Source organism: Fundulus heteroclitus, unplaced genomic scaffold (assembly GCF_011125445.2).
Source record: "Fundulus heteroclitus isolate FHET01 unplaced genomic scaffold, MU-UCD_Fhet_4.1 scaffold_93, whole genome shotgun sequence".
Taxonomy (NCBI): Eukaryota; Metazoa; Chordata; class Actinopteri; order Cyprinodontiformes; family Fundulidae; genus Fundulus; species Fundulus heteroclitus.
In genome coordinates this window covers 655337-676931 of record NW_023397395.1, presented here as the reverse complement: position 1 = coordinate 676931, position 21595 = coordinate 655337, and the positions used below count along the sequence as shown (strand labels likewise).

At 39.9% G+C, this 21595-nt stretch overlaps 2 protein-coding genes across 5 annotated transcripts; both read left to right on the top strand.

The window, feature by feature from the left end:
• The first annotated feature begins 1888 nt into the window (after positions 1–1888).
• On the top strand, positions 1889–16168 carry chkb (choline kinase beta). 2 transcript variants are annotated; one of them, XM_012879873.3, is made up of 11 exons: positions 1889–2476; positions 4213–4321; positions 4476–4589; positions 4666–4799; positions 4903–5007; positions 8840–8898; positions 11279–11366; positions 11494–11602; positions 13139–13239; positions 13336–13417; positions 14869–16168. In XM_012879873.3, the coding sequence occupies exons 1-11, from the start codon at positions 1986–1988 to the stop codon at positions 14923–14925; spliced, it is 1449 nt and encodes a 482-aa protein (XP_012735327.2). In that variant the 5' UTR covers positions 1889–1985; the 3' UTR covers positions 14926–16168. The 2 variants fall into 2 exon arrangements, with proteins under 2 accessions (XP_012735327.2, XP_021162906.2); XM_021307231.2 differs by having other exon boundaries at positions 11273–11366.
• A 1340-nt stretch (positions 16169–17508) lies between these two features.
• LOC105938189 (kelch repeat and BTB domain-containing protein 11-like) lies at positions 17509–21562 on the top strand. 3 transcript variants are annotated; one of them, XM_036134892.1, is made up of 8 exons: positions 17509–18161; positions 18236–18424; positions 18634–18713; positions 18789–19140; positions 19255–19400; positions 20202–20356; positions 20482–20639; positions 20752–21562. In XM_036134892.1, the coding sequence occupies exons 1-8, from the start codon at positions 17907–17909 to the stop codon at positions 20932–20934; spliced, it is 1518 nt and encodes a 505-aa protein (XP_035990785.1). In that variant the 5' UTR covers positions 17509–17906; the 3' UTR covers positions 20935–21562. The 3 variants fall into 3 exon arrangements, with proteins under 3 accessions (XP_035990785.1, XP_035990784.1, XP_035990786.1); XM_036134891.1 differs by having other exon boundaries at positions 17511–18161; positions 18529–18713; XM_036134893.1 differs by having other exon boundaries at positions 18025–18161; positions 18250–18424; positions 18529–18713.
• The last annotated feature ends 33 nt before the right edge of the window (positions 21563–21595 follow it).

The following is a 21595-nucleotide window of genomic DNA, read 5'->3' as shown; positions in this document are numbered from 1 at the left end:
GCTAGTCAATCAAAAAACAAACCAACTGGTGTTTATGCCTATGATTAATAAAGGCAAGTTCCTGTTAAAAAAAAACAACAACAGGAAACAGATGGGAAGATATAGTCATTTTTGGTACATGTGGGATAAACAAAAAACAAAACCTTTTTAACATACCATTGTGTACACACAAAGACACATTGTGTTTGCTTAATTGTCACATTGTGAATTTATGATCCTTTTTAATAAGTTCATCAGTATGTGCTCATTAAAATGTCCATCTGTCCCTTTTAATGCTTTTGTTGGGGTTAGACAAGAAAGCATTTTGGCTCTTCTTCTCTTCAATGTGTACGTTTATATGAGCTGGAAAAAATACTATAAACCAAGATGAATAGTTAGTAGACCCATAATTAACCATTTGTTCTAGTGGGGTATTTTTTTCCATATAGGTGGACTTCAAAGGCAATTAAGGATTTGCTTTCAATATGAGTTAGAGTTTGACATAAACTGTAATGCAAAGATTTGCTGTTTCTAAAGTAGCATTTATTAATAGTCTCTGTCTGGTAGGCTGTACATCATAAAATGTATGCACTACAATATCTAGAATGTTATATATCTTAACTTAAAATGATGATATGGAGATTTGCAGAAAAACGTGTATGCTTGTTTAAGCGCTTGTTACGTCATTTACGCAAGCGATTATTTTATTTTCAAGTATTTACAAGCTGTTATGCTGTGTTGTGACAAACATACACCAAACTCATTTAATAACTCTCGAACCCTGAACCATGGTTTCATGTAAACACTTTCATGTAAATTTAAAACCATAAAGTATTTAACAAAGTAAATTGAATTAACACTAAACACTGGAGGAAAAAAAGACAGTAAATAAAACAATTCAGTTTTAAATTTCGAACAAATTTAGTCGTCTTTATTTGGAACTACATTTCCCAGAAACACTTGCGAAGCGAGAGGGCTTACACACGACTGACCAATGAGGTCGACAGCAGGATGGTCCCTGAGTTGTGATTGGACCTTGAAAGCTCCGCTTTGTCTTTACGGATATTCCTGCTGGTTACGCTCATAGACATAATATAAGAGTAGACCCCGCATTGACTGTCGCGGCGCAGGAATTACGGCCGCCATCTTGGGGCGGTCGACCTGCTACCCTAACCTGCTGATTCAAGCTGAACACACTAATGATATCTCAGCACTGGGCGGCGTATTTTTGTTTAAATCGACGGACTATTGACCTGACGTCGAGGGATAACTTTTCACAAGTAAGATTAAAAGATATTGTGTATATTAGAATGTGATTTTTCTAATAGAGAGAGAGACAGAGAGAGAGACAGAGAGAGAGACAGAGAGATACAGGTCTACACGTCCAAGTTTTTGTGACGTAGTCTCCAAAATTGCATTTACTTCATAAAGGCATCAGAGCTTTAGACATTGGTGAATAAGATATTCACCAATGAATATATTATTCAATATATATATATATATATATATATATATATATATATATATATATATATATATATATATATATATATATATATATATATACTGTAACTGTTTTTGTATATAGTAATAAATAATTATTAAAGTGTATGAGTGGCTGTGTTTTGCAGCATACATAAATTCTGTCAGAATATTCAATTACTTTTAACCACACTAAGAATATTTAAATGCACTGAACCGTTTGTTATGATAGCTATAGCTTTAAAGTAAAAAAAAAAAAAAAAAAAAAAAAAACAACATGAAAATTAGTTCAATAATCAGCGAGTATAATTGACTAAAATTGCTTCTGCACCTGGTTAAAACATTACACTGAGCGGAGTTGTCGACCGCCCCAAGATGGCGCCCCTAAATCTCGTTAGCGCCTATAGGCGAGAGCGGTCGATGCGGGGTCTACTCTTTATATATGTCTATGGTTACGCTTGCCAGGGTAATAAAAAGTAATTTGAATAATACATCATCACACTTAAAGCCGCCGAGCGCCTTCCATGCGGTTCAGGACATCCAGTTATGTTCGGCTCTTCCGACTAAGCAGCTTTATCAGTGAACTGCGCGAGTCAGCACGGCCGCCCCGCCGCCTCACCAGACCGACATTTTACGGCGGCGTTCATTCACTCCTCACCCGGAAACTCACGATGCAGTCCGGCCGAAATGCGAACCACGGTAACTGCTGCGGCGCGGAGGGCAGAGCGGAGAAACCGGGGCCAGGGCTCCACGGCAGCCCCTCCCTCTCCTCGGAAGACAGCGGTTCTCCGGCGGAGAAGAGGCGAGCAGCGAGCTCGCTTTTGGTCCACGAGAGACACCTGAGGAGTCCGAGTCCTCTGGTGGATGACGACTCGGAGGCTGAGTCGTTTCGGGATGGGAGAAGCGAGGAGGTCGACCGGGACACAAAAAGCAGGGCCTTCTTGTGGTGCAGAGACTTTTTGTCTGGATCGTGGAAAACCGTCGGGGAAGCGGACTTTCAGATTAGTATTATCAGGTAATTAATCTGGCAGGGACAGCGCCAGGTCGCTTTGTCATAATGTGCAACAATACGTATTCTTTTTCTCTGAATGTACTAATGTTAAGGAAACACTATACTACTTATCTGCTTATTTTGTTTTTAAAATTTCATCCCTTTTTCACATCCGTTGTACCCAAAACAACAGTGGCGGTTCACGCTCAAATGGGTTCCTGGGCGAGTCGACGACCCCCCCCCCCCTTTTTTTTTTTTTTTTTGGCTCATTTGTATATAATAATGTGACACTAGAGGTCACTGCACAAAAGCAAAGCTATAAGTCCTAGAACTAAGAGTTAGAAAGAAAAATCTGAAAATATACATTACAATAGCAGACTTTAAATCTGCTACCGTGTTCTGGCCATCAAACTAATTTCAATCTGAGTCAAATTAAACTGGGTAAACATAAGAGAAGTTTAAAAATGAGGATTAGTCAGCATTTATTAAGGCGAAAAGCTATCCAAACCAGCTGGCTGTAAGATAAGATAAGATAGGCTTTATTGATCTCACCATGGAGAAATTCACTTGTCACATCGGCTCAATAGTCAATCAATAGTCAGAAGAAGGTGCCAAAAGTAGGAAAAGGTGCATCAGTTATATACAGTGTATCAAAAAGAAAATGAGAAAAAATAAGAATAAAAATGCAAAAGAAATCGGAGTAGGCAGATAATGTCATATGTACATTCACGTTTTTATATATATATATATATATATATATATATATATATATATATATATATATATATATATATATATATATATATATATATTCATGACCTAGTGATAGCAGCAGAAGTCACTTCTTTCAGGATCATTGCACGGGTTATAGCACAGTGTATTAAATGGATTATTGCACATTAGTTATTGCACATTAGTTATTACAGTTATAATGACGTTATAATTACAGTTATAGTGCAGCATTGTATAATCTGGTAGCAGCGGGAATGAATGATCTGCGGTAGCGCTGTTTGTGCCGCCTTCAGGTGCAGCAAGCGATAGCTGGCGGTGTTTTGTTTTTTTTGCTAAATTGTTTTATTTCAGAGTCACAGTGGACGGTTTCAGAGCATTATCATCCCGTTTATAGACTTTGACATGGAAATCCCAAAAGCTGCTCTTTTTCTGAAAGGTTGTTAGTTTTACAGCAGCGGTCCCAGAAGGCACACCTTTCAAAATGTACCACTTTTTTATCGTCAGTCCACGCAAGGGCACTGGTTTGTTATTTCGTTGCTTCAGCATTCATTTATTCAGCCACGCAGCGGCGCCTTGCGTGGTGCAGATCACGTCTGTCAAGCTAATAACAGCTAGCGGCAAGTATAAAAAGGCCCATAATATAGAGGAGGAAACCCTGCAGGAAAGGAAGCCCGAACGTCAGCCAATGAGCGTAAACAAGTGCCCGTAACTCTCAGGATAAGACGATTTCACAGCGCCGAGGTCCTCCCACAGATGGGTTTGTCGCGTATCTGTGCGCACAAGAAGGTAAATGTGTTCATTAACACAAGTCGAATAGTTTAACAGACAGCGACGGCGAGAACCCTGTCGTCTGTTCTGGAACTTCTTGAAATGTGTACATTATGTGTTGCTTTTCAAGATCTTTTTTTTTTTTTTTTTTTTTTTATATAAATCTGTCCAAACTGCAAGCCTTTCTTTGACAATCTTAATGAACAGGAAGTGGATGAACTATGTAACCTTCACTATGAATATTGTCTTTGCTTTCCCAGTGGAGGACTGAGTAATCTACTGTTCCTGTGTTGCTTGCCTGAACATGTCCCATGTGTGGGGGAGGAACCCCGCCAGGTGCTCCTGAGAGTCTACGGTGCCATCTTGCAGGTTGGTGAGCTTGGTTCTGGTCATCAAGAAGCTGCATTTGGCCATTAGTCATCCTCACTGCTAATATTTGGCTTCTCTGTATGGGATCCTCTCTTGTAAGAGTGAAACAAACCTTTTGCTGTTTTTTTTTTTTTTTTTTTTTCCCCCGACTCAGGGTGTGGATTCTCTGGTACTGGAGAGTGTTATGTTTGCCATTCTGGCAGAGCGAACTTTGGGGCCTAAACTTTACGGGATCTTTCCAGAGGGACGTTTGGAGCAGTACCTGCCAGTACGCAACATTTGCTCTCCAGATGACATCTGTTTTTTTGTCGGTTGTTTTCTGAGCGTCTCTTGTTTTCACGTAGAACACCCGCATGCGCACAGAACAGCTCTCGGACCCGGGCATTTCGGCGGAGATCGCCACCAAGCTGGCACGCTTCCACAAAATGGTTATGCCCTTTAACAAGGAGCCCAAGTGGCTTTTCGGGACCATCGACAAGTGAGAGATCAGGACGCTGTCCCTCATTTTATGCCTGTAGTCGTTGCTGTGTTGTGCTTACACAAGCTCTTCGTACTCTTAGCTGTTTTTTTTTTGTTTAAAGATACATGGATCAAGTGATGAAGATTAATTTTGTGCGTGAGGCACATGTAAAAAAGTACAAGAAACTGATGAAGTTTGACCTTCCTGCTGAGCTGAAGCGTCTCCGGTGAGTCGGGCTGAATTATTGAACAAAGTGTACGATAAAGATTTTAATGTGTATTCAGTTGTATTAGCTAAAGAAAAACGTCTCAGCATACGGTCTAACAGACACACATGATACTTTATTAAATAGGCCACAACCCTACAACATTATAGTAGCCAGTGCAGCTAAACGGCGCATAATTGCTTTAAATCCCACTTTCAAGCAAACATGGAATGGTCTTACATTTGTGGGAGTGGAAAGTTTCCAACAGCGAAAACAATCTGTCCTAGAATAAGTTTGGGGGTTACAAATGTCATTGCAAAAAATGCATTGTTATCCCAGAAAAACAAATTATTATTGCAATGACTGCGACTATTATTGGTTTCCTATCAGATCTGAGCTTTAGATTTCATGTTGGACTGACTCAGTTTATTTTGTAAGATACAGTCATGGACAAAAATTGTTGGTACCCTTCTGTTGATCAAAAGGAAAAACCCACGATGGTCACTTAAATAACCTGGGACAGAATAAAGTAGTAATAAATACAAATTTACTGAGAATTAACCAATGGACATCAAACATTGCTTTTGAATTGTGGTTAAACAGAATAATAAAAATAATAATAATAATAATGAAACAAGCCTGGACAAAAATGGTGGTACCTCTAGAAAAGATTAAAAAAAATTTGACCCTAGGGGCATGTTAAACTGAGGTGTGTTCTCTAATTAGCATTACACATGTCTTCAAGCTTGTAACCAGTCTGTCTATATGAAGGGTTACAAGTAGTCACTGGTGTTTGGTGAACAAGGATCAATCACAGGAAGAGAAGAAGAGAGTTGTCTCAGGAGATTAGAGGGAAAATTATCGATTATAGACAAGCATGTTAGGGGTAAAGGTTATAAGATGATCTCCAAGCAGCTTCGTGTTCCTCTGACTACAGTTGCACATATTATTCAGAAGTTTAAGGTCCACGGGACTGTAGCCAACCTCCCTGGTCGACGCCGCAGGAGGGAAATGGATGAAACATAGAAGAGAAGAATGATATGAATGGTTACCAAGGAGCCCAGAACCAACTCTAAATAAATTAAAGGTGAACTCCAAGGTGAAGGTACATCAGTGTCAGATCGTACCACCCGTCACCGTTTGAGCCAAAGTGGACTTCATGGGAGACACCGCCGTTGAAAGCAAATCATAAGAAAGCAAGACTGGAATTTGCCACAGTGCATATTGTTGAGCCACAAAGCTTCTGGGAGAATTTCCTTTGGGCAAATGAGACAAAACTGGCCCTGCGACAGACTGGCGACCTTTCCAGGGTGTACCCCGCCTCTCGCCCATTGAATTCTGGTGATAGGCACCAGCAACTCCCGCGACCCCATGATGGACAAGCGTGACAGAAAATGGATGGATGGATGGATGGATGGATAGATGGATGGATGGATGGATGGAGACAAAACTGGGGCTTTTTGGCAAGGCACATCAGCTCCATCTTCACAGGCTAAAAAGAAATAAAGCACACCTGGAAATGAACACTGTCCCTACTGTGAAACATGGAGGAGGTTCGGTTCTGTTCTGGGGTTGCTTTACTGCATCTGGCACTAGGTGTCTCAGATCTGTGCAGGGTTCAATGAAATCACAAGGTTGTTAAAGGTTGTTAATGCCCACGTTCCCACCCTGCCCTCAAAGCTGCTGTCATTCGCCCCCTTCCTGAAGAAACCCTCCCTGGACCCGGACAACCTTGCAAACTACAGGCCTATTTCCAGCCTCCCTTACCTATCTAAGGTACTTGAGAAAACAGTTGCCATACAGCTTCAGGACTACCTCACACGTCACAATCTGTTTGCTTTCGTTCAGCTTACAGCACTGAGACGGCTCTGCTCAGGGTGACAAATTACCTTCTGATGACTGCTGACTCAGGGTCACCATCACTCCTCGTCCTCCCGGATCTGACAGCAGCTTTCGACTCCGTAGACCACACCATCCTCCGTGAGCGTCTCTACAACATCATATAACTGACAGACTACGCACTGCAGAATATAAGTCCTATCTCTCAGATAGGACTGGATATGTCTCACTCGGAGGATGTGAGTCCAGGCCGCTCTGTGTCACCTGTGGCGTTCCCCAGGGGTCAGTCTTTGCCCCCATCCTTTTTTTTAACCATTTACCATTTCCTCACCTATATCTTAACTCACCTTCAACAGACAAATCGTTCCCCTCTCCTCCTCAGCAACAAACCTGAGAGTTTGATTTCACCCCCACCCGACCTTCAACGACCACATAAAGCTTCTGTGCAAAATCTCATTCCACCATCTCCGCAATATTTCAAAACTCAGTCCCACTCTAACCAGAAGAAGAACAACTGCTCATTGCCTTCATTTCCTCAAGGCTGGACTACTGTAACGGGGTTCTTCGTCGGGACACCTGGCAGAACCATCCAGAAGCTCCAATACATTCAAAACAACGCTGCCAGGGTCCACATCACCCTCATCCCTCAATCACTGCACTGGCTCCCCTGTCTCATCCCAGATCAATTGTAAAATTCTGCTTCTCACCCATAAAGGCCTCTTTTAAAAGAGGCCTAAAAAAACATTTTCAGAAAGGCCTATGAATGCTACCCTTGTGAGACCATCCTGATCTCGCGAGCTTTCAAGGTTTCACTCGCAAATCAGTCTGGCTACTTTCCGTTAAAGGTCTCATTGCCGGCTAAAGAAATTCTTTGACTGCAGTGATTGCCTTAAAAAGCTACACAACCAAACATTAACTTACTGGTACGGCCATTTTTGTCCAGGCCTGTTTCATTAGTTGTTGTTTTTTTTTTATGATTCTGTTGAACCACAATTCAAAAGCAATGTCTGATTTTCATTGAATAATTTTCAGTACATTTTATTCATTATTATTTCAGTCAGTTTCAAGTTATTTCCATGACTCGTGGATTTTATTTTCATTAAAGGAGTGCCAACAATTTTGTCCATGGCCGCTATTTTAGCCTTTTAGGGCCGAGACAAATTATTAACCCAAATCTTTAAATATGCTTTAATAACTCGCGCTGAGTGTCAGTGGTTGATAAGAAACACGCGAGGGCTGTTTAGGAGGCCGTAAAGGGTTGTACTGATACCTCTCTCATCTATTTATGTTAAAACCACTAGAAATTCATTTCTGCAGCTATTTAACTGCAGTTTTTTTCCAGACTAACCTCCCAAATAGTGTTTTAAAAAAGGGTTTGTTACATGAACAAGGCTTCTGGAAAGCCTATTCTAAGGGACAGGACTCTGTATGTTTTGGTTTGTTTGCTCTCAGACCAGTCAATGACCTTTGATCCTGTGCTTCCACGACTTCACCTCAGATTTCTACTCATGGTTCGAAAGTCCGAACCAGTGCAGAATCAGGCCGCTGCTTATTATCTGTTGTGTATTTATGTATAAACAGATGTTATCTTGTTGATAGGCACCTGTCCTTCTCCTATTCAGGATCAGCATTACCTGGAACCGGTTATCTGCTTCGGTCAACTGTACTGGATCTTGATTCAGATGAATTTATTTTGTAATGTTTAGTCTTTAGTCAAATGTTCTAGACACGTTTGAGAAAGTGGAGATGGTTTTATTAAAATCAGGAGGGATTTTATTCACTCAAAGCTTCATTTATCGGTCAACAGTAGCCACAGGACCGGTATAGAAAATACAAGCATTGCACCCTCTTCCTTTTGAAACTGTAAAGTTTTCTTTCTGTTTTTTACCTAACGCTGTTTTATTTTGTGCCTAATTTCTAAATATTTGAATTTAATTCCGTGGGATTTTCTGAAAATGCAACACTGATCCCTTTACTCTGTTCTTTTCCTCTTCTTTGTGCACTTTGTCAATAGTTCATTGCTGGCAGCAACTCCATCCCCGGTGGTTTTTTGCCATAATGATGTCCAAGAAGGTAAAAACTGAACTTTCATTCCTCTTTTTTAAAGCTTTATCGATTCCTTTTCAATCCTGGTGGTTACATTTCTAAGGGTAACAGGTCAATGGGTCACACTAAGAAAAGATCTGATGAACACGTGGCTGGACTCGCATTTCAAGAGTGTCTCATTTCATAATGTGTTGGGTTGAAGACAGTAGAGCAGCAAATGAGAGTCTACAAATTTGCACTAGCTGTTCAATAAAGAGATCTCAACATCATAAACATTTGTTAACATCTTGGTATGTTGGGATCTGGTGAAACATTACTTTTTTTTACTTCTAGTTGTAAGGGAATACGTTAACATACTGTACTTTTGCAATGGAATGAATATGATAACATAACAAATGCTGGATTTGATACACTTTTTTAGCCCTTAAATACATTTTGTTGTGTACTTGGACTCTCTAGGAATGCATAAAACTTGAATTTAATGTCTCCAGGAGCTGCATAAATATCTTTACATTATTTTTGTCATATTTTTCAAGCCGTTCAGTTTACTGTTTCCTATTAAATTTTTTTTTTCCACAATTACATCACAGTATTTGCGCTGCGAAACACGGTCATGGACTTCTGGCTTACCAATTTTGCATATTAAGGATGCCAATGCTACCAGTGGATAAGTCCAAGTTTTCAGTCATTGATTTTATCGTCCCCCAGAATATTACAAAAATGGCCAGACAGGGTGGAGTGGAACGCTCTATGACCTGGAGGAAGGGCAGGTTGTGAAGTGCCTCCTTTAGATTTAAAGAGACAGCACCAAAATCAGTTGCTCTGACGCACCCCGCAGTGGTACAAAGGGGGTACATGGGGGTAAATTAAGGAGGAATGTAGAGCAAAGCATTATAGTTCCACTTTATATAGACCACAAGTGAATGATATGTCCCCTTTAAATACGGAACAGCAAATTCTGTAACACAATTTATTTTTTTTGGGAGGGGTGGGGGACTTTATCCAGTGTTCTTGTTATGAGGATTAACATTAAAATGCAAAGAAAAGGTTTTGCTACTAAAGTAGAAGCACAATTATGTATTCTTTTACATGACATTACATTAATTTGGACTTAAACAAAGCAGCACTTCCTTTTTTTTTTTTGCTTCATGTTGGTTTAAGATAAAAACTAAGGATAGGTGATACGGATTTCAGATTTCAGCACCATGATTAGTTTTTTTTCATTGAGATAATGCTGAAAGTGGTAAGAAGAATTAGAAAATTTCTTGCTGTCATTGTTGTTTTGGTAATGCATCCATCACTTCCCAACAAACACAAATGCAGCTCCAAAATTAAAACGTATCCATTATCAAAGAGTACACAGGTTCAATGAAGTGGTGCAATTGGACCACTAGAAAGTCCTCAGTAATGGCATTAAACTCAATTCTCAACTATATAGATTTAATTGATGCTCTTAGGGAACTATCATTGAAAAAAAAAATCAAAGGAAAATGTTTTGTACATATCATCGCTTAGTTTGTTATTGTCACAATAAATCCCAGAAAAAAAAGGTTAAGAAAAATAAAACAACTGGACTTCTGTTGTGAAGCTGAAGACGTTTCCCTTCCCATCCAGGAAGCTTTCTCAATTCAAAATGTCTGGATTAGGGTGGAGTTCCAAGCTCTATAGAGCTTAGATTCACATGTAGATTCACCTGAAACTGATCGCTCCTCACGATGGAGAGTTCTTAGGCTCATGGTTTGCCTGGCTCCCAGGAGAAATGTTGTCACATGCATTGGGGTGTGAATTGGGGTGAAACTTGGCAGGAAGTCGTTGTCTATAGCTGCCTCCTGTTTAAAGTTGTTTTTTCTCGCTTTCCTTCACCCCTCTCTCAAACCATCTGTCTTCTCTGTCCAAAATATGAACATTTTGATCCTCAAAAGAGTGTCCTTTGTCCTTGAGGAGCAGGTGGATGGCTGAGTCCTGTCCAGAGGAGGTAGCTCTCCTGTGTTGAGCCTCAGACAGAGGCTGGTCCATGCTAAGGACAAAAAAAACCCCAAGCCTAAGATGAGCGGAGTGGTGTATGCAGTTGGAGAAATCAAACAACCACATTATGTAAACAAGAAATGTGATTAAAGATATTTAGCTGACAAAGATGCAGATCAGTATTCATTTTAGTATCCGTATATATCCAGAAGACCAGCAAACAAGCTGTACGTACGTGTTGTAGTTTTTATTTCTGACAGAGAGGAGCCCGTCTCTTCTCTTCCCTTCAGCCGCCGTCTGGACCGAACATCAGCAAAACGTGTTTCCCTCATCTGTGTGTTATGTTGTTTTAAAGAATAAAACCAGCGTTACTCTCAGATGTTGGTTTTATTATTAAACTTATTGAATAATTTTATGAAGATTTCTTGTTTTACTGGTGCAGGAAACATTCTTATGCTGGAGGACCGGGACAACGGATCGACAGAAAGTCTCATGCTTATTGACTTTGAATACAGCAGTTACAATTACAGGTAAAATGAGCACTTTCATTATTCGTTGGAAACGGACCGCTGTTTTAGGTTGAGATGAGTCATTTAGAAGTTAGTTTGGACCTGGTGTGTAATAATGTTAATAGTATCACATTCATCTTTCCGGTAGGGGTTTCGACTTTGGCAACCATTTCTGTGAGTGGATGTATGATTACACATACAACGAGTGGCCGTTTTACAAAGTCACCCCTGAGAACTACCCAACCAGAGAGCAGCAGGTCAGTCGAACCATGGTGCCTTACGATTATCTGCTTAACCGTTCGAAAATGGCCGTTGTCTAGGGATGGGTCGCTTAACCGTTTGAACTGATATGGTGCCGATACCCGCTACCTGGGAATTGATACCGGTACTGTAATGGAACAAAGAATATTTTTACTACTTTTGTGTGTTATTTAGTAATAAATGTTAGTTTATCAGTAAAATCTTTAAATTTTTCAATTTGATGCATTAATTTCTCAATATATAATCTTGTTTTGCTCTAGAAACGAACCTTATTACATAATTCATGACTTAATACATTGCCTGAGTCCATAGCACTTAAAACTAATTTTTACCAGAACAACAGTTGTCAGAGGCACAGAGTGAAATTGGTGAATACGGGACTGAACCCGTGTGTGAAGAAAATGTTGCATTAAAACTTTTGTTTTAATGCAAAAGTTTCAGAGAAGAAAAGGAAAAAAAAAACATGTTAAAAATATATTTTATCCAGCTTTGTAAATCAGGGCGGGAGACATTTGCAGTGAGGAAACAGCCTATGTACTCGTTTTTATGATGTGTTTTTTAATTTTCTTATAATGACGCTAGGTCAGTGTAAAGGTCTGATCCTGACAACAAATTATACATTTTCAATAATTATATTGTTTGATGTTAAATTTAAGAAAATAATATTTAACATTTTGCACGTTTAAATACAATTTGCAAGGTTAGAAACTGTAAGTGCTCTGTTGTAGTAGTGCAGTGACATCTAGTGGTAAAACGTGTTAATTGAACTGAGTTAATAATTAGAGGGTGACTTTTTTTGTTGTTGTTTTTAAACCATCCCACTCCCACATAAACAAAATATTGTCTCATCCTAATTCTGGTGAAATGACTTCTGCTCTCATCCCACTCCTGGTAAAAAAAATAAAACATAAAAGTATTTAAGTCTTTGAAATTCCAGAATTTCCACATAACCTTAGATTTTTTCTGATCTAATTTTTAAGTATTAAAACTTGAAGCTATGTACAGTCAGTAGGCCTGCTTGAGCAGCCTTTTTAAAATAAAATGTCTCTTGATGGTAATTTCTTGAATGACTACTGCTACTTTTTACTTGAGTACAAATTTCTGCCGCTCTAACCACCGCTGCTCATAGCTGTATTTGACAACAAAAGCCATTAAAGACGCCCTCCACTCTCCCTACATTAGATTATCTGTCAATTGCATTATGTTGGGCATAACACTGACACATGTTGTATTCTTTTAGCGGAAGAGTTTTATGGAAATATGTTGTCTATTATTGGGTGGCAGTACTTAATCCCCGTCACTTACCAATGCTGCTGTAACAGAAATGTTTCCTTGTGAGACAAATAAGGCTTTTCTTAGTTCTTACTTAAATCTGCTTGTTCAATCTGCTAAATATGTCAGCCTCTAACAGGGATTCAGATCAAATATGGGAACATTTTCGGTTTTATTCTGCCACTACACCAACTATAAATTAATGTTTCTTCCAAAATTTCTAACGTGTAAAAAAAAAAATCATTTGTATATAATTTCAGCTTTTCTTCATAAGGAGCTATTTGGCCGAGCACCATCGCCACTCTAAGTGTGACCTGGACCAGACACAAATAGAAGAGGATATGATCATTGAAGCGAACAGGTCAACCTTTTACTTCACTGCAGCTGTAATTTCCTGTTTTCAAACTTACTGAAGAATATTAAGACTCTTAAACTTGTGTTGCTTTCATTGTTGTAGATATGCGTTAGCGTCACATTTCCTTTGGGGGCTGTGGTCCATCATTCAAGCCAAGATATCCAAGATTGAGTTTGGATATATGGTAAGGGGTTTGCTTTGGTTATCTGGCACGTTCTCATGTTTATTTCAACAATCTTTAAAACAGTGCTTCCGATGGTTGCCGACTTTATATAAAAATATACCAACCATCAAGAATCTGATTACAAATTAATTTCAATGAAAAATAGATTCACTTTTTTCATTCAAACAGATTAGCAATCAGATTCTTGGTTGTCCTAATGTCTTTAAAAAATGAAGGTAGCTGTGCAACATTTACGGGAAGGGGTTTAAATCTCTACCCGGAAATGCTGTACAGTTAGCCGCTGGAGTCACACTGTGCAGAATTGCTTATTATGCACAACTGCCTTAACGTCTTACTTTAGAGTTTTGTAAATATTCGAAATTGATTCCTTTTTGTTGGGATGTGTACTGTGAAACCCCCGGTACAGAATGAGATACTGTAAAGAAATATTTAGTATTTGTTGTCTCTAATTCAGCGTATTGCCTTGAAACCTCTCAGTTAGAACATGGATACATTTTTTGTATTTAAAATGTTAATCAGATGAGCTTGTTTTTGTTTTTTTTTTTTTTTGCCAGGCGTGTCAAAAAATAAACATAGAGCCGAACACACAGCTTCACTCTACCCATACAGTCTAGCCCCTTATTAATGATCATATTCTAGATTTTTCTTAAATAGAAAAATGGAAATTGTGGAATAATCCTTGACTTCCCATCCTAGTCACAGCATTCAGTGTGGCTCTACGTAATTGAATTGAACTGATTTTGGATGGGATTTTACCCTGAACTGTAATTCCAAGTGTCATGATATTCCTTATTTTCCTGCTGATGTGATATTCAGCCAGCTGGGTTAAGTCGTGCTGCAGTAGATGATCACATCAGACACAGATACATGGTCACCAATATTACTACTGCGATATTTATCGATAACGCACCCATCTCGTGATTGTCTAGTATCGTGAAACTTTTGTCGTCTAACATCAAGTCTAAATAGCCACTTATATTCTTTTGTGCTCCCTCCAGCATCTTATTCAAACACATCACTTCTGATGAAAATGTCTGACTCGGTGTATTTTCCACAATAAAAGCTTACAAATGCAACAGTGTGACATGCTGGAAAGTAAGTATTTTGTGTTCGCTGATCTGGAAAAAAAAATCAGGTTTATGGATTTCCGACTGCCTGGTCCCAGGTCAGACCCCGTCCAGCTGTAGACCTGCCAGTTTTCGCTGCATCTGAAACTGAACTGAGATCAGCAGCTTGTCGAAGTGTTAAAAAGCGGATACCAGCTGAAACTCACATTGAAGTCTCTGATATTACGGATCTCATCCAAAAAAACTTTAATATATATATAGGGTTGTTCTTTTATCTGACTTATTTTTATCTGGCATTAAGTAACTGTTAGTTACAGTGAGACATTACATTTTATGTTTTACTTTTTAATTACAGCTTTGTGAACATTTTTTTTTTGTGTGCAGGACTATGCTCAGAGCCGTTTTGATGCCTACTTCAAGCAGAAAAAGCTCTACTCCTGAATTCCTCCCATCAGAAAATCACAACGTACTGTCTCTTTAACTGCATCTTTCCAGCTCTGCTGATGCCTATGCAAGCATTTTATATAAACTCTCCTTTGTCTGATTATGGTTTATGAATGTAAAAAAGAAAGAATAGAAAAGCAAATATGTTTTAAAAAATGCACAAGTTCAGCTTGTGCAGCACTTTTCTAAAATGTATTAGGAGTTACTAAGAGTAGATCTGTGGCTCTTTAACTTTTAAGTTAACCAGTTTTGATCCACCTGTCTTCTTTGGACCACTTTGTGACATTCATGCACATTTGATCCTTTCGCTGTGTTCCCTGTGCATGTCAGAGGTCAACGATGGCCGTGTCAGAAAAACATTGTCTTCACTTTCGACTGTATTTTTCATCTGTTTTTTAAATTATAAATCCAAAATACTTTTGTATAGAACGCATTTGTGTAACTCGTTCCTGTTGGGTTTTTAGTAATCCTACCTCAGTTGTTTTAATGTCCACTCCACATTAGGATGTCAGCATTCTTAATTGCGGCCATGTGGATCGCGTCCAATTGTGTCCAAACTGAATTCCTTGTGACTGAAATACTTCATATGTTACCTTTTGGAAGAAAATTAAGATATTTTTCTTCAGAACCACATAAAATTTAAAATACTAATAGTAAGCACACCGTTATACGAGGGCTATCTTCTACAGAATTGTATGCTTGTTTTTAATTATTATTTCTCAACGCTTGTGCTGGTTACTAATTGATCCTTTCTGCTTAACAAGCTTACGTTATCTGTCTGCTCATGTCCAATATGTTGGTCTGTAGTAAATGTCTTTCGCTAAAAGCATTTTTGTTTTTATTTATTTATTGTTAGCTTGCTAGCAATCAGTACTAAGTGCAACTCAAACAGATGAAAGCTTGTCTGTGATGATTGGTTATTTAACATTTTCAGCTGGCCCTCTTATGCTCCAGCAGTCAATACATTTCAGGGCGTAGCTCATTTGAATGTGAAAGAAGGTTTTTTTTTCATCTTTTCTAGAGACTTTGTTTGCATTGTCTCTATGAAGGTTTTATGTATTTAAACTGATGCTTGAACAAACTGAATGTGATGATGGAGTTGTAGTGAACAAGGGTCCTTTTCCTGATTCTGTCAACAGGAAAAGAAGTTGCCTGTAACAACTTTCCTTTGTTTGGATGTTTTTTCCACTAACAAGAAAAAAAGTTTAAATCTATTAAACTTGGGTTTTCAGAATCTACAGCTGCCTGTCTGAGTCAATTTAATTTAAAATATGCATTAAACGTATTATTTCTTGTTGAATGTGACGTTAATCTTGTGTAAAATTGTAAATTACAGATATTTCTACAAAATTAGATTTAAATGAAAATGTTTAAGTAATTCAAAAGCTGAAACATGTATAGATTTAATGACTCTCTGGGTCGAAATATTTCAAGTGTCCACTGCTGTTAATTTTGATAAATGTTAATTACAGCTTGGAGAAACCCATATTCACTTTCTCAGAAAATCAAATATTAAAACAAAAATAATTTTAACGTATAAATACTTAAAAGTATGTCTCTATACTCTATCTGCACTGAATACTTTGTTATGGATCCTTTTCGAGAATCAGAGTCTTTATTGTCGTTGTGTAACTGTAATGACATTTTTACACTTTTTGACAAACAATTGCGCCAGTGCAATGTGGCATGAAGGCGATCTGCCTTTGGTTCCGCTGAGATGTTAAGAGAAAAACCTTCAGCTCATCTCCAATGTTATCTCTGCTGTTTCCCCATCTCTTGGCAGTCCTGCATAGTTTCTGGATGCGGTTCAGGTCAGTCCAGTCTGCCGGTCAACCAAACACTGATACCATGGGCATTAAACTCGCTCTTTTTATTTTTGTCGTTGTTGGAAGGTACCGACACTGCTAGGAAAAGAAGTTCAGTCTCTCGGTAAAGCTTCTCAGCAGAGAAAAGCATTAAGCGCTCTAAAATCTACGTTTGGACGGCTGTGTTGACTCTGGACTTGATAAAAACCTGTTAATAGATGAAGTAAATCTGTGTGCGGCACCATTGACACCAGCTGCGTTCTTGTGCATTTCTTCCAAACTCTTCAACATCACAGTGCTCTCCAGGCTGTGCACTTGTGCGCTTTTATCCACCAGTTTTCTTTCCACTAAGCCTCCCATTGATCTGACTAGACACAGCTGTCTGTGTAAACATCCCGTTCAGTGAGCAATGGCCTTTGGTGGCTGACCCTGCTTGTGCTAGCTAATGACTGATTCCTATACTGTAGCTTCCAACTGTCTTTCCTGGGACTTTAAAAGTTGTGAAATAACATTTCTGTATTAAATACCCTTTTTTTTTTTTTTTGGTTTAGTGTAGTATTAAAATATTCAGAGAAAATAAGTCATGGTAAACTTCTAAAATGAATCCTTCAGATATATGAACCTGCGTTTGATGAATCCTAAAAGGTTCTAGTGTAATAAAATCAACCTTTTAAAAATGTTCCATGTTACGGAGTCGCGGCAGTTCTTTGAGTCGCTCATCATGACGTTGAGCGCAGCGTGGCTGCCACGTTTCATCTCCCAGAGCTGACAGTTGCTCCACCTCCAAGGTCTAAGAATAGGCCGGTCAAAATGGACAGCTCTGCTCAAAGACCGAGAGACTCTCCGGCAACATTTTGATTTAGTTAAGACTGAAACAACGGTCTTCACCCAAAGAATTTATTCTTTATTTATTTATTTTTTTGCAGCTGTGTTTGGTCTGTTTGCATATACTCCAGAATACTATTCTCTGTGAGAAAGGGAAAGAAATCAGGCTAGTGATCACCATGCATTTTGTCTATCCCTCCCATTGGACCGTGGCTTTTTCGATCATGCTAAGCTGTCTTTAGTTGGACAATTTTTTGTTCTGGGTGATCGATTGAATTCTTGTAAACTGCATTTTAGCCCCCCCCCCCCCTTTTAACGATATAAACTTTAGATCCATAAAACTTAAGTATGATCAATGCAATCAGACAGTATTTCATAATACTTGTTAAGTGCTTACTCCTCTGGTTGAAAGATGGGATTAAAAGGCTGGTGGGTGCTAATCCAGCTGTCAACAGCTGGATAGCATCCACGCGTACCCCTCACAGAAGACCATGTCACGCAGACTCGGAGGCGTGGAGAACGGACGAGGCCCTCCGCAGGTATCACCGAGAAGACGAAAATGGAGCCGAGGTTACGATCCAAACCAGCACGCACGCCTTTCACGTGAGTATGCGTTTGTAAGTTTTCCAAACTAGCCAAGTAAATCAAAATCCAACTTAATGATCAATTCCACCAAGGTGGACCTCCAAAGGCTTTCAGAGATCAGCGAGTACTTCAGAGCCTTGTCCCAATCCAGTATGAGAGAGACCTCAGAAAGCCTCATTCGTCTGGATCATGTGTCCTCCTCCGTTTTCCACAATCTCCTTGAGTTCTACTTCAATCAGGATTTTAAAGTTCCCCAAGAAGAACTGGGAGCACACATTCAGGTATCCAGTGACATATCAAAGCCTTCTTGGTCGATGCTCCATGGCCGTGCAGGTTGTGTAAGCCTAAATCCAGTCGCTCTCTCGTTGTCTTCCCTTCTCGCCAGGTGGGCAGCTATCTTCTGGCTGAAGCCTTCGTCTCGAGGTGCCTGGTGGTCCTGGCACGAGAACTCAGTCCATCTAACTGCTTGTCATACTTGAACCTCGCTCAGGAGATTTTTTGCTTAGAGCTGAAGAGCACGGTGTTCACTTATTTGAGTGGGAACCTGCTGGAGCTGCCACACGTGATCAGGTATGTGCAGTTGGACTTCACCGGTTTCCTAAAGCCCTCTGTAAATCACTGAGAGACGCATTCCACACACATCAGGTGCCTGAGCGCCGAGGAGAGGCAGGAGGTCATCAGCCTGAGACTGAAAGGAGAGCGCTGCCTGTGCAGCTTCAGGAAAGAAAACCTAACTTCTTGGAACGACCCGGAAACAGAACGTGCCCGGTACATTTTCACCCTGAAAGGGTCAGAGGACAGTGGGGACTGGCACGCGGCTACAGAGCTTCCCTTCAGGGCTGACAAGTGGTGCTTCACTGCAGCGGTGCTGTACAACTACCTGTATGTGATAGGAGGCTACAGGCAGCGTATGAAGAGAGGCTGGGAGTTCACTATGGCTTCCTTTAGGTATAATCCCTTCAACAATTCATGGGTGGCTACATCACCTCTGATAAAGGTACAACAGTCTCGTGACTGAATGAACCGTGTGGTGATCTTGTCCAAAATGAATAAAGTTGTAATTTATTTTATTGTTTAGCCTAAAAAGAGATAATCATTTACTGTTCTACAGCACAGGAGGCACTTCAGCGCAGTGGCCTGTGAAGGTTTTATTTACGCGGTTGGAGGCTGGTATTTGGATTCTCTGGTGACTCCAGACTCCAGCACAGCTCTGTACACAGCTGTGGAGCGCTACGATCCATGGGAAGACACGTGGAGGTCTGGGCTCTTTTGAAGCAGGGTTGCATCATCGACGTGCATATTTCACTACATTTTAAAAGCAAAAATCTGGTGTGCCCTCTTTGAATTTAGTGCATATTTTCTAACCATCGGTAATACATGTACAGAATCGAGTATAGGGCAATTGTCTTCAAAGGACAAACACTGGAGATAACGACATATATTTTGTTTGAAGAATCAAGCCGGGGCTTTAAAATTAAAGAACCCTCCAACAACTGTCAAGCATGGTGAGGGTAGCATCATGCTAATGATCTGTTCAGTGCCAGTTTTATTGTTGCCTTGCACGATGTATTTAGAGCATCCAAAATGGACTGTCTCCCAGCTGAAATCAAGTGCTAGAAAGCTGAAACTTGGACACCATTTGGTGTTCCGTCTGGACAGTGATTACAAACCAACATCAAAACTGGTTTTGAATGTACATAAACAGGGCTAATATTGAGCTTTTTGACTTTCCCCAACCTCAATCCCTTTTGAAAATGCTTTGATGAAGTTCCAAATTGGAGAATGGTCAACCATCAAAAGAGAATTAGACCAGAAATCTTTTGATGGAAACAATAAACATCCGATTCTTCTGCAACTTACTGAGGGAAATGTATCCATATACAAGTGGGGTTATGTGTACATTTTATCCTGTATCTAGAATTATAAATGTGTTATGATTAGAGGAAGATTTATGTCATATGCATTTTAACCTCTGCCCAGCACTGTAAGCAACTCATATAATTACGTTCTCTCCCTCTGAAATGCCTCCTTAAGTCATGCGCATCCTTTCTCTCTTAGGTTTGTTTCCTCATTGCCACTCACTGACTTCCAGTTCACCATGTCCTTGTCCCACGATGTCCCCCTCAGTACCAGCCTTGGACAGTGTATCTATGTGCTGGGGAGCATCCAGAGGACAGGCGAGAAATTACTGCTGCAGTACAACACAAAGCAAGGTAAACAAAAAAAAAAAAAAAAAAATACATTCCCACCAAACTTTTTTCCTGTTCTACCTGCTATGTGTGGTGTGGTTTGCATTCACATGGTTCACATATGCATCTGTCCTGTCTTCCTCTCATAGACTCCTGGTCTGAACTACTTCCCACCCTGACAAGAGCCGACGTAGACCTTCCGACGCTCTACTTCCTGAGGGGCGCTGACAAGCTGCTCGTGATTGGTGGGAACAACTCGGGCAATGTGGTGACGTCATTCTGTGTGAAATCCAAAACATGGGGGCAGGTAAAGGTTCTCAGGATTGATCTAATTCCCTTAACAGAGTCGGGTGAGCACAGACATGGGTCCCGTTTTAATTAAAGACTTTTTTTGGCGCGGTGTTCTTCTTTTCCTTCAGATCCACAGAACAGACAAAGTGTCGTATGCCGGACAGGGGACACTTGCCGGCGACCAGCTCCTGATACCCAGTATAGAGCACAACACGGTCATAAGTCTGGATCTCCAAACCTTAACCACCAGGATGCTCCCAGCTTTACCTGTCCCCACCCGCTATGAGGCTATCTTTTACCTTTACTTTTAACATTACAGCTCACTGGTTTACTTATAGCACGGTATGGGCCTGTGTTTGAGAATTAGTATTTTAAATCCTTTAAATCAAGCAGATTTTTTTTTTTTCTTAGGGTACCTTGGCAGCTGAACCTTTTTGAGTATGTTGCCCCCCTTCTACCCTTGGCAGAGTCTCTCATCTCAGCAAAAATGTTTAGGTATTTCCTTTGGGATTTGTTGGGATCTGTTGTCTTTTTTTCAGAGGTCACCAATGAAGCAGAGACTCGTTTCAGGTTGTGGAGGTGTGGCCGATCTGAGTGTCTCTCTTTCTCGCTCCAGGCTGAGCCACCGATGCACCTGAGAACCCCCAGGATTCTGTTGTGTGTAACTTTATAGCAATTTAATTCAAATTATGTTCCAATTTTATTTCCAGAACATTTATTATTATGGTTGTGTTGTTGTAACTGCAACACATTTTTCTTTTCCTTTCTTTTTTTTGGGGGGGGGAGTTAACCCGGCTTGGGACACTGAAGGGTGTGCGTGGCTAAAAAAGTTTGGGAACTGCTGCCTTAGTCTCATGTCATTGCTTTTGATGTACTTTGTGTCAGCAGTGGTTGGTGTTAAAACGCTTTATAAATAAAGTTGATGACGAGATGGGGACATCACGGTGTGGAGCTGTTGCTCGGCACATGGTA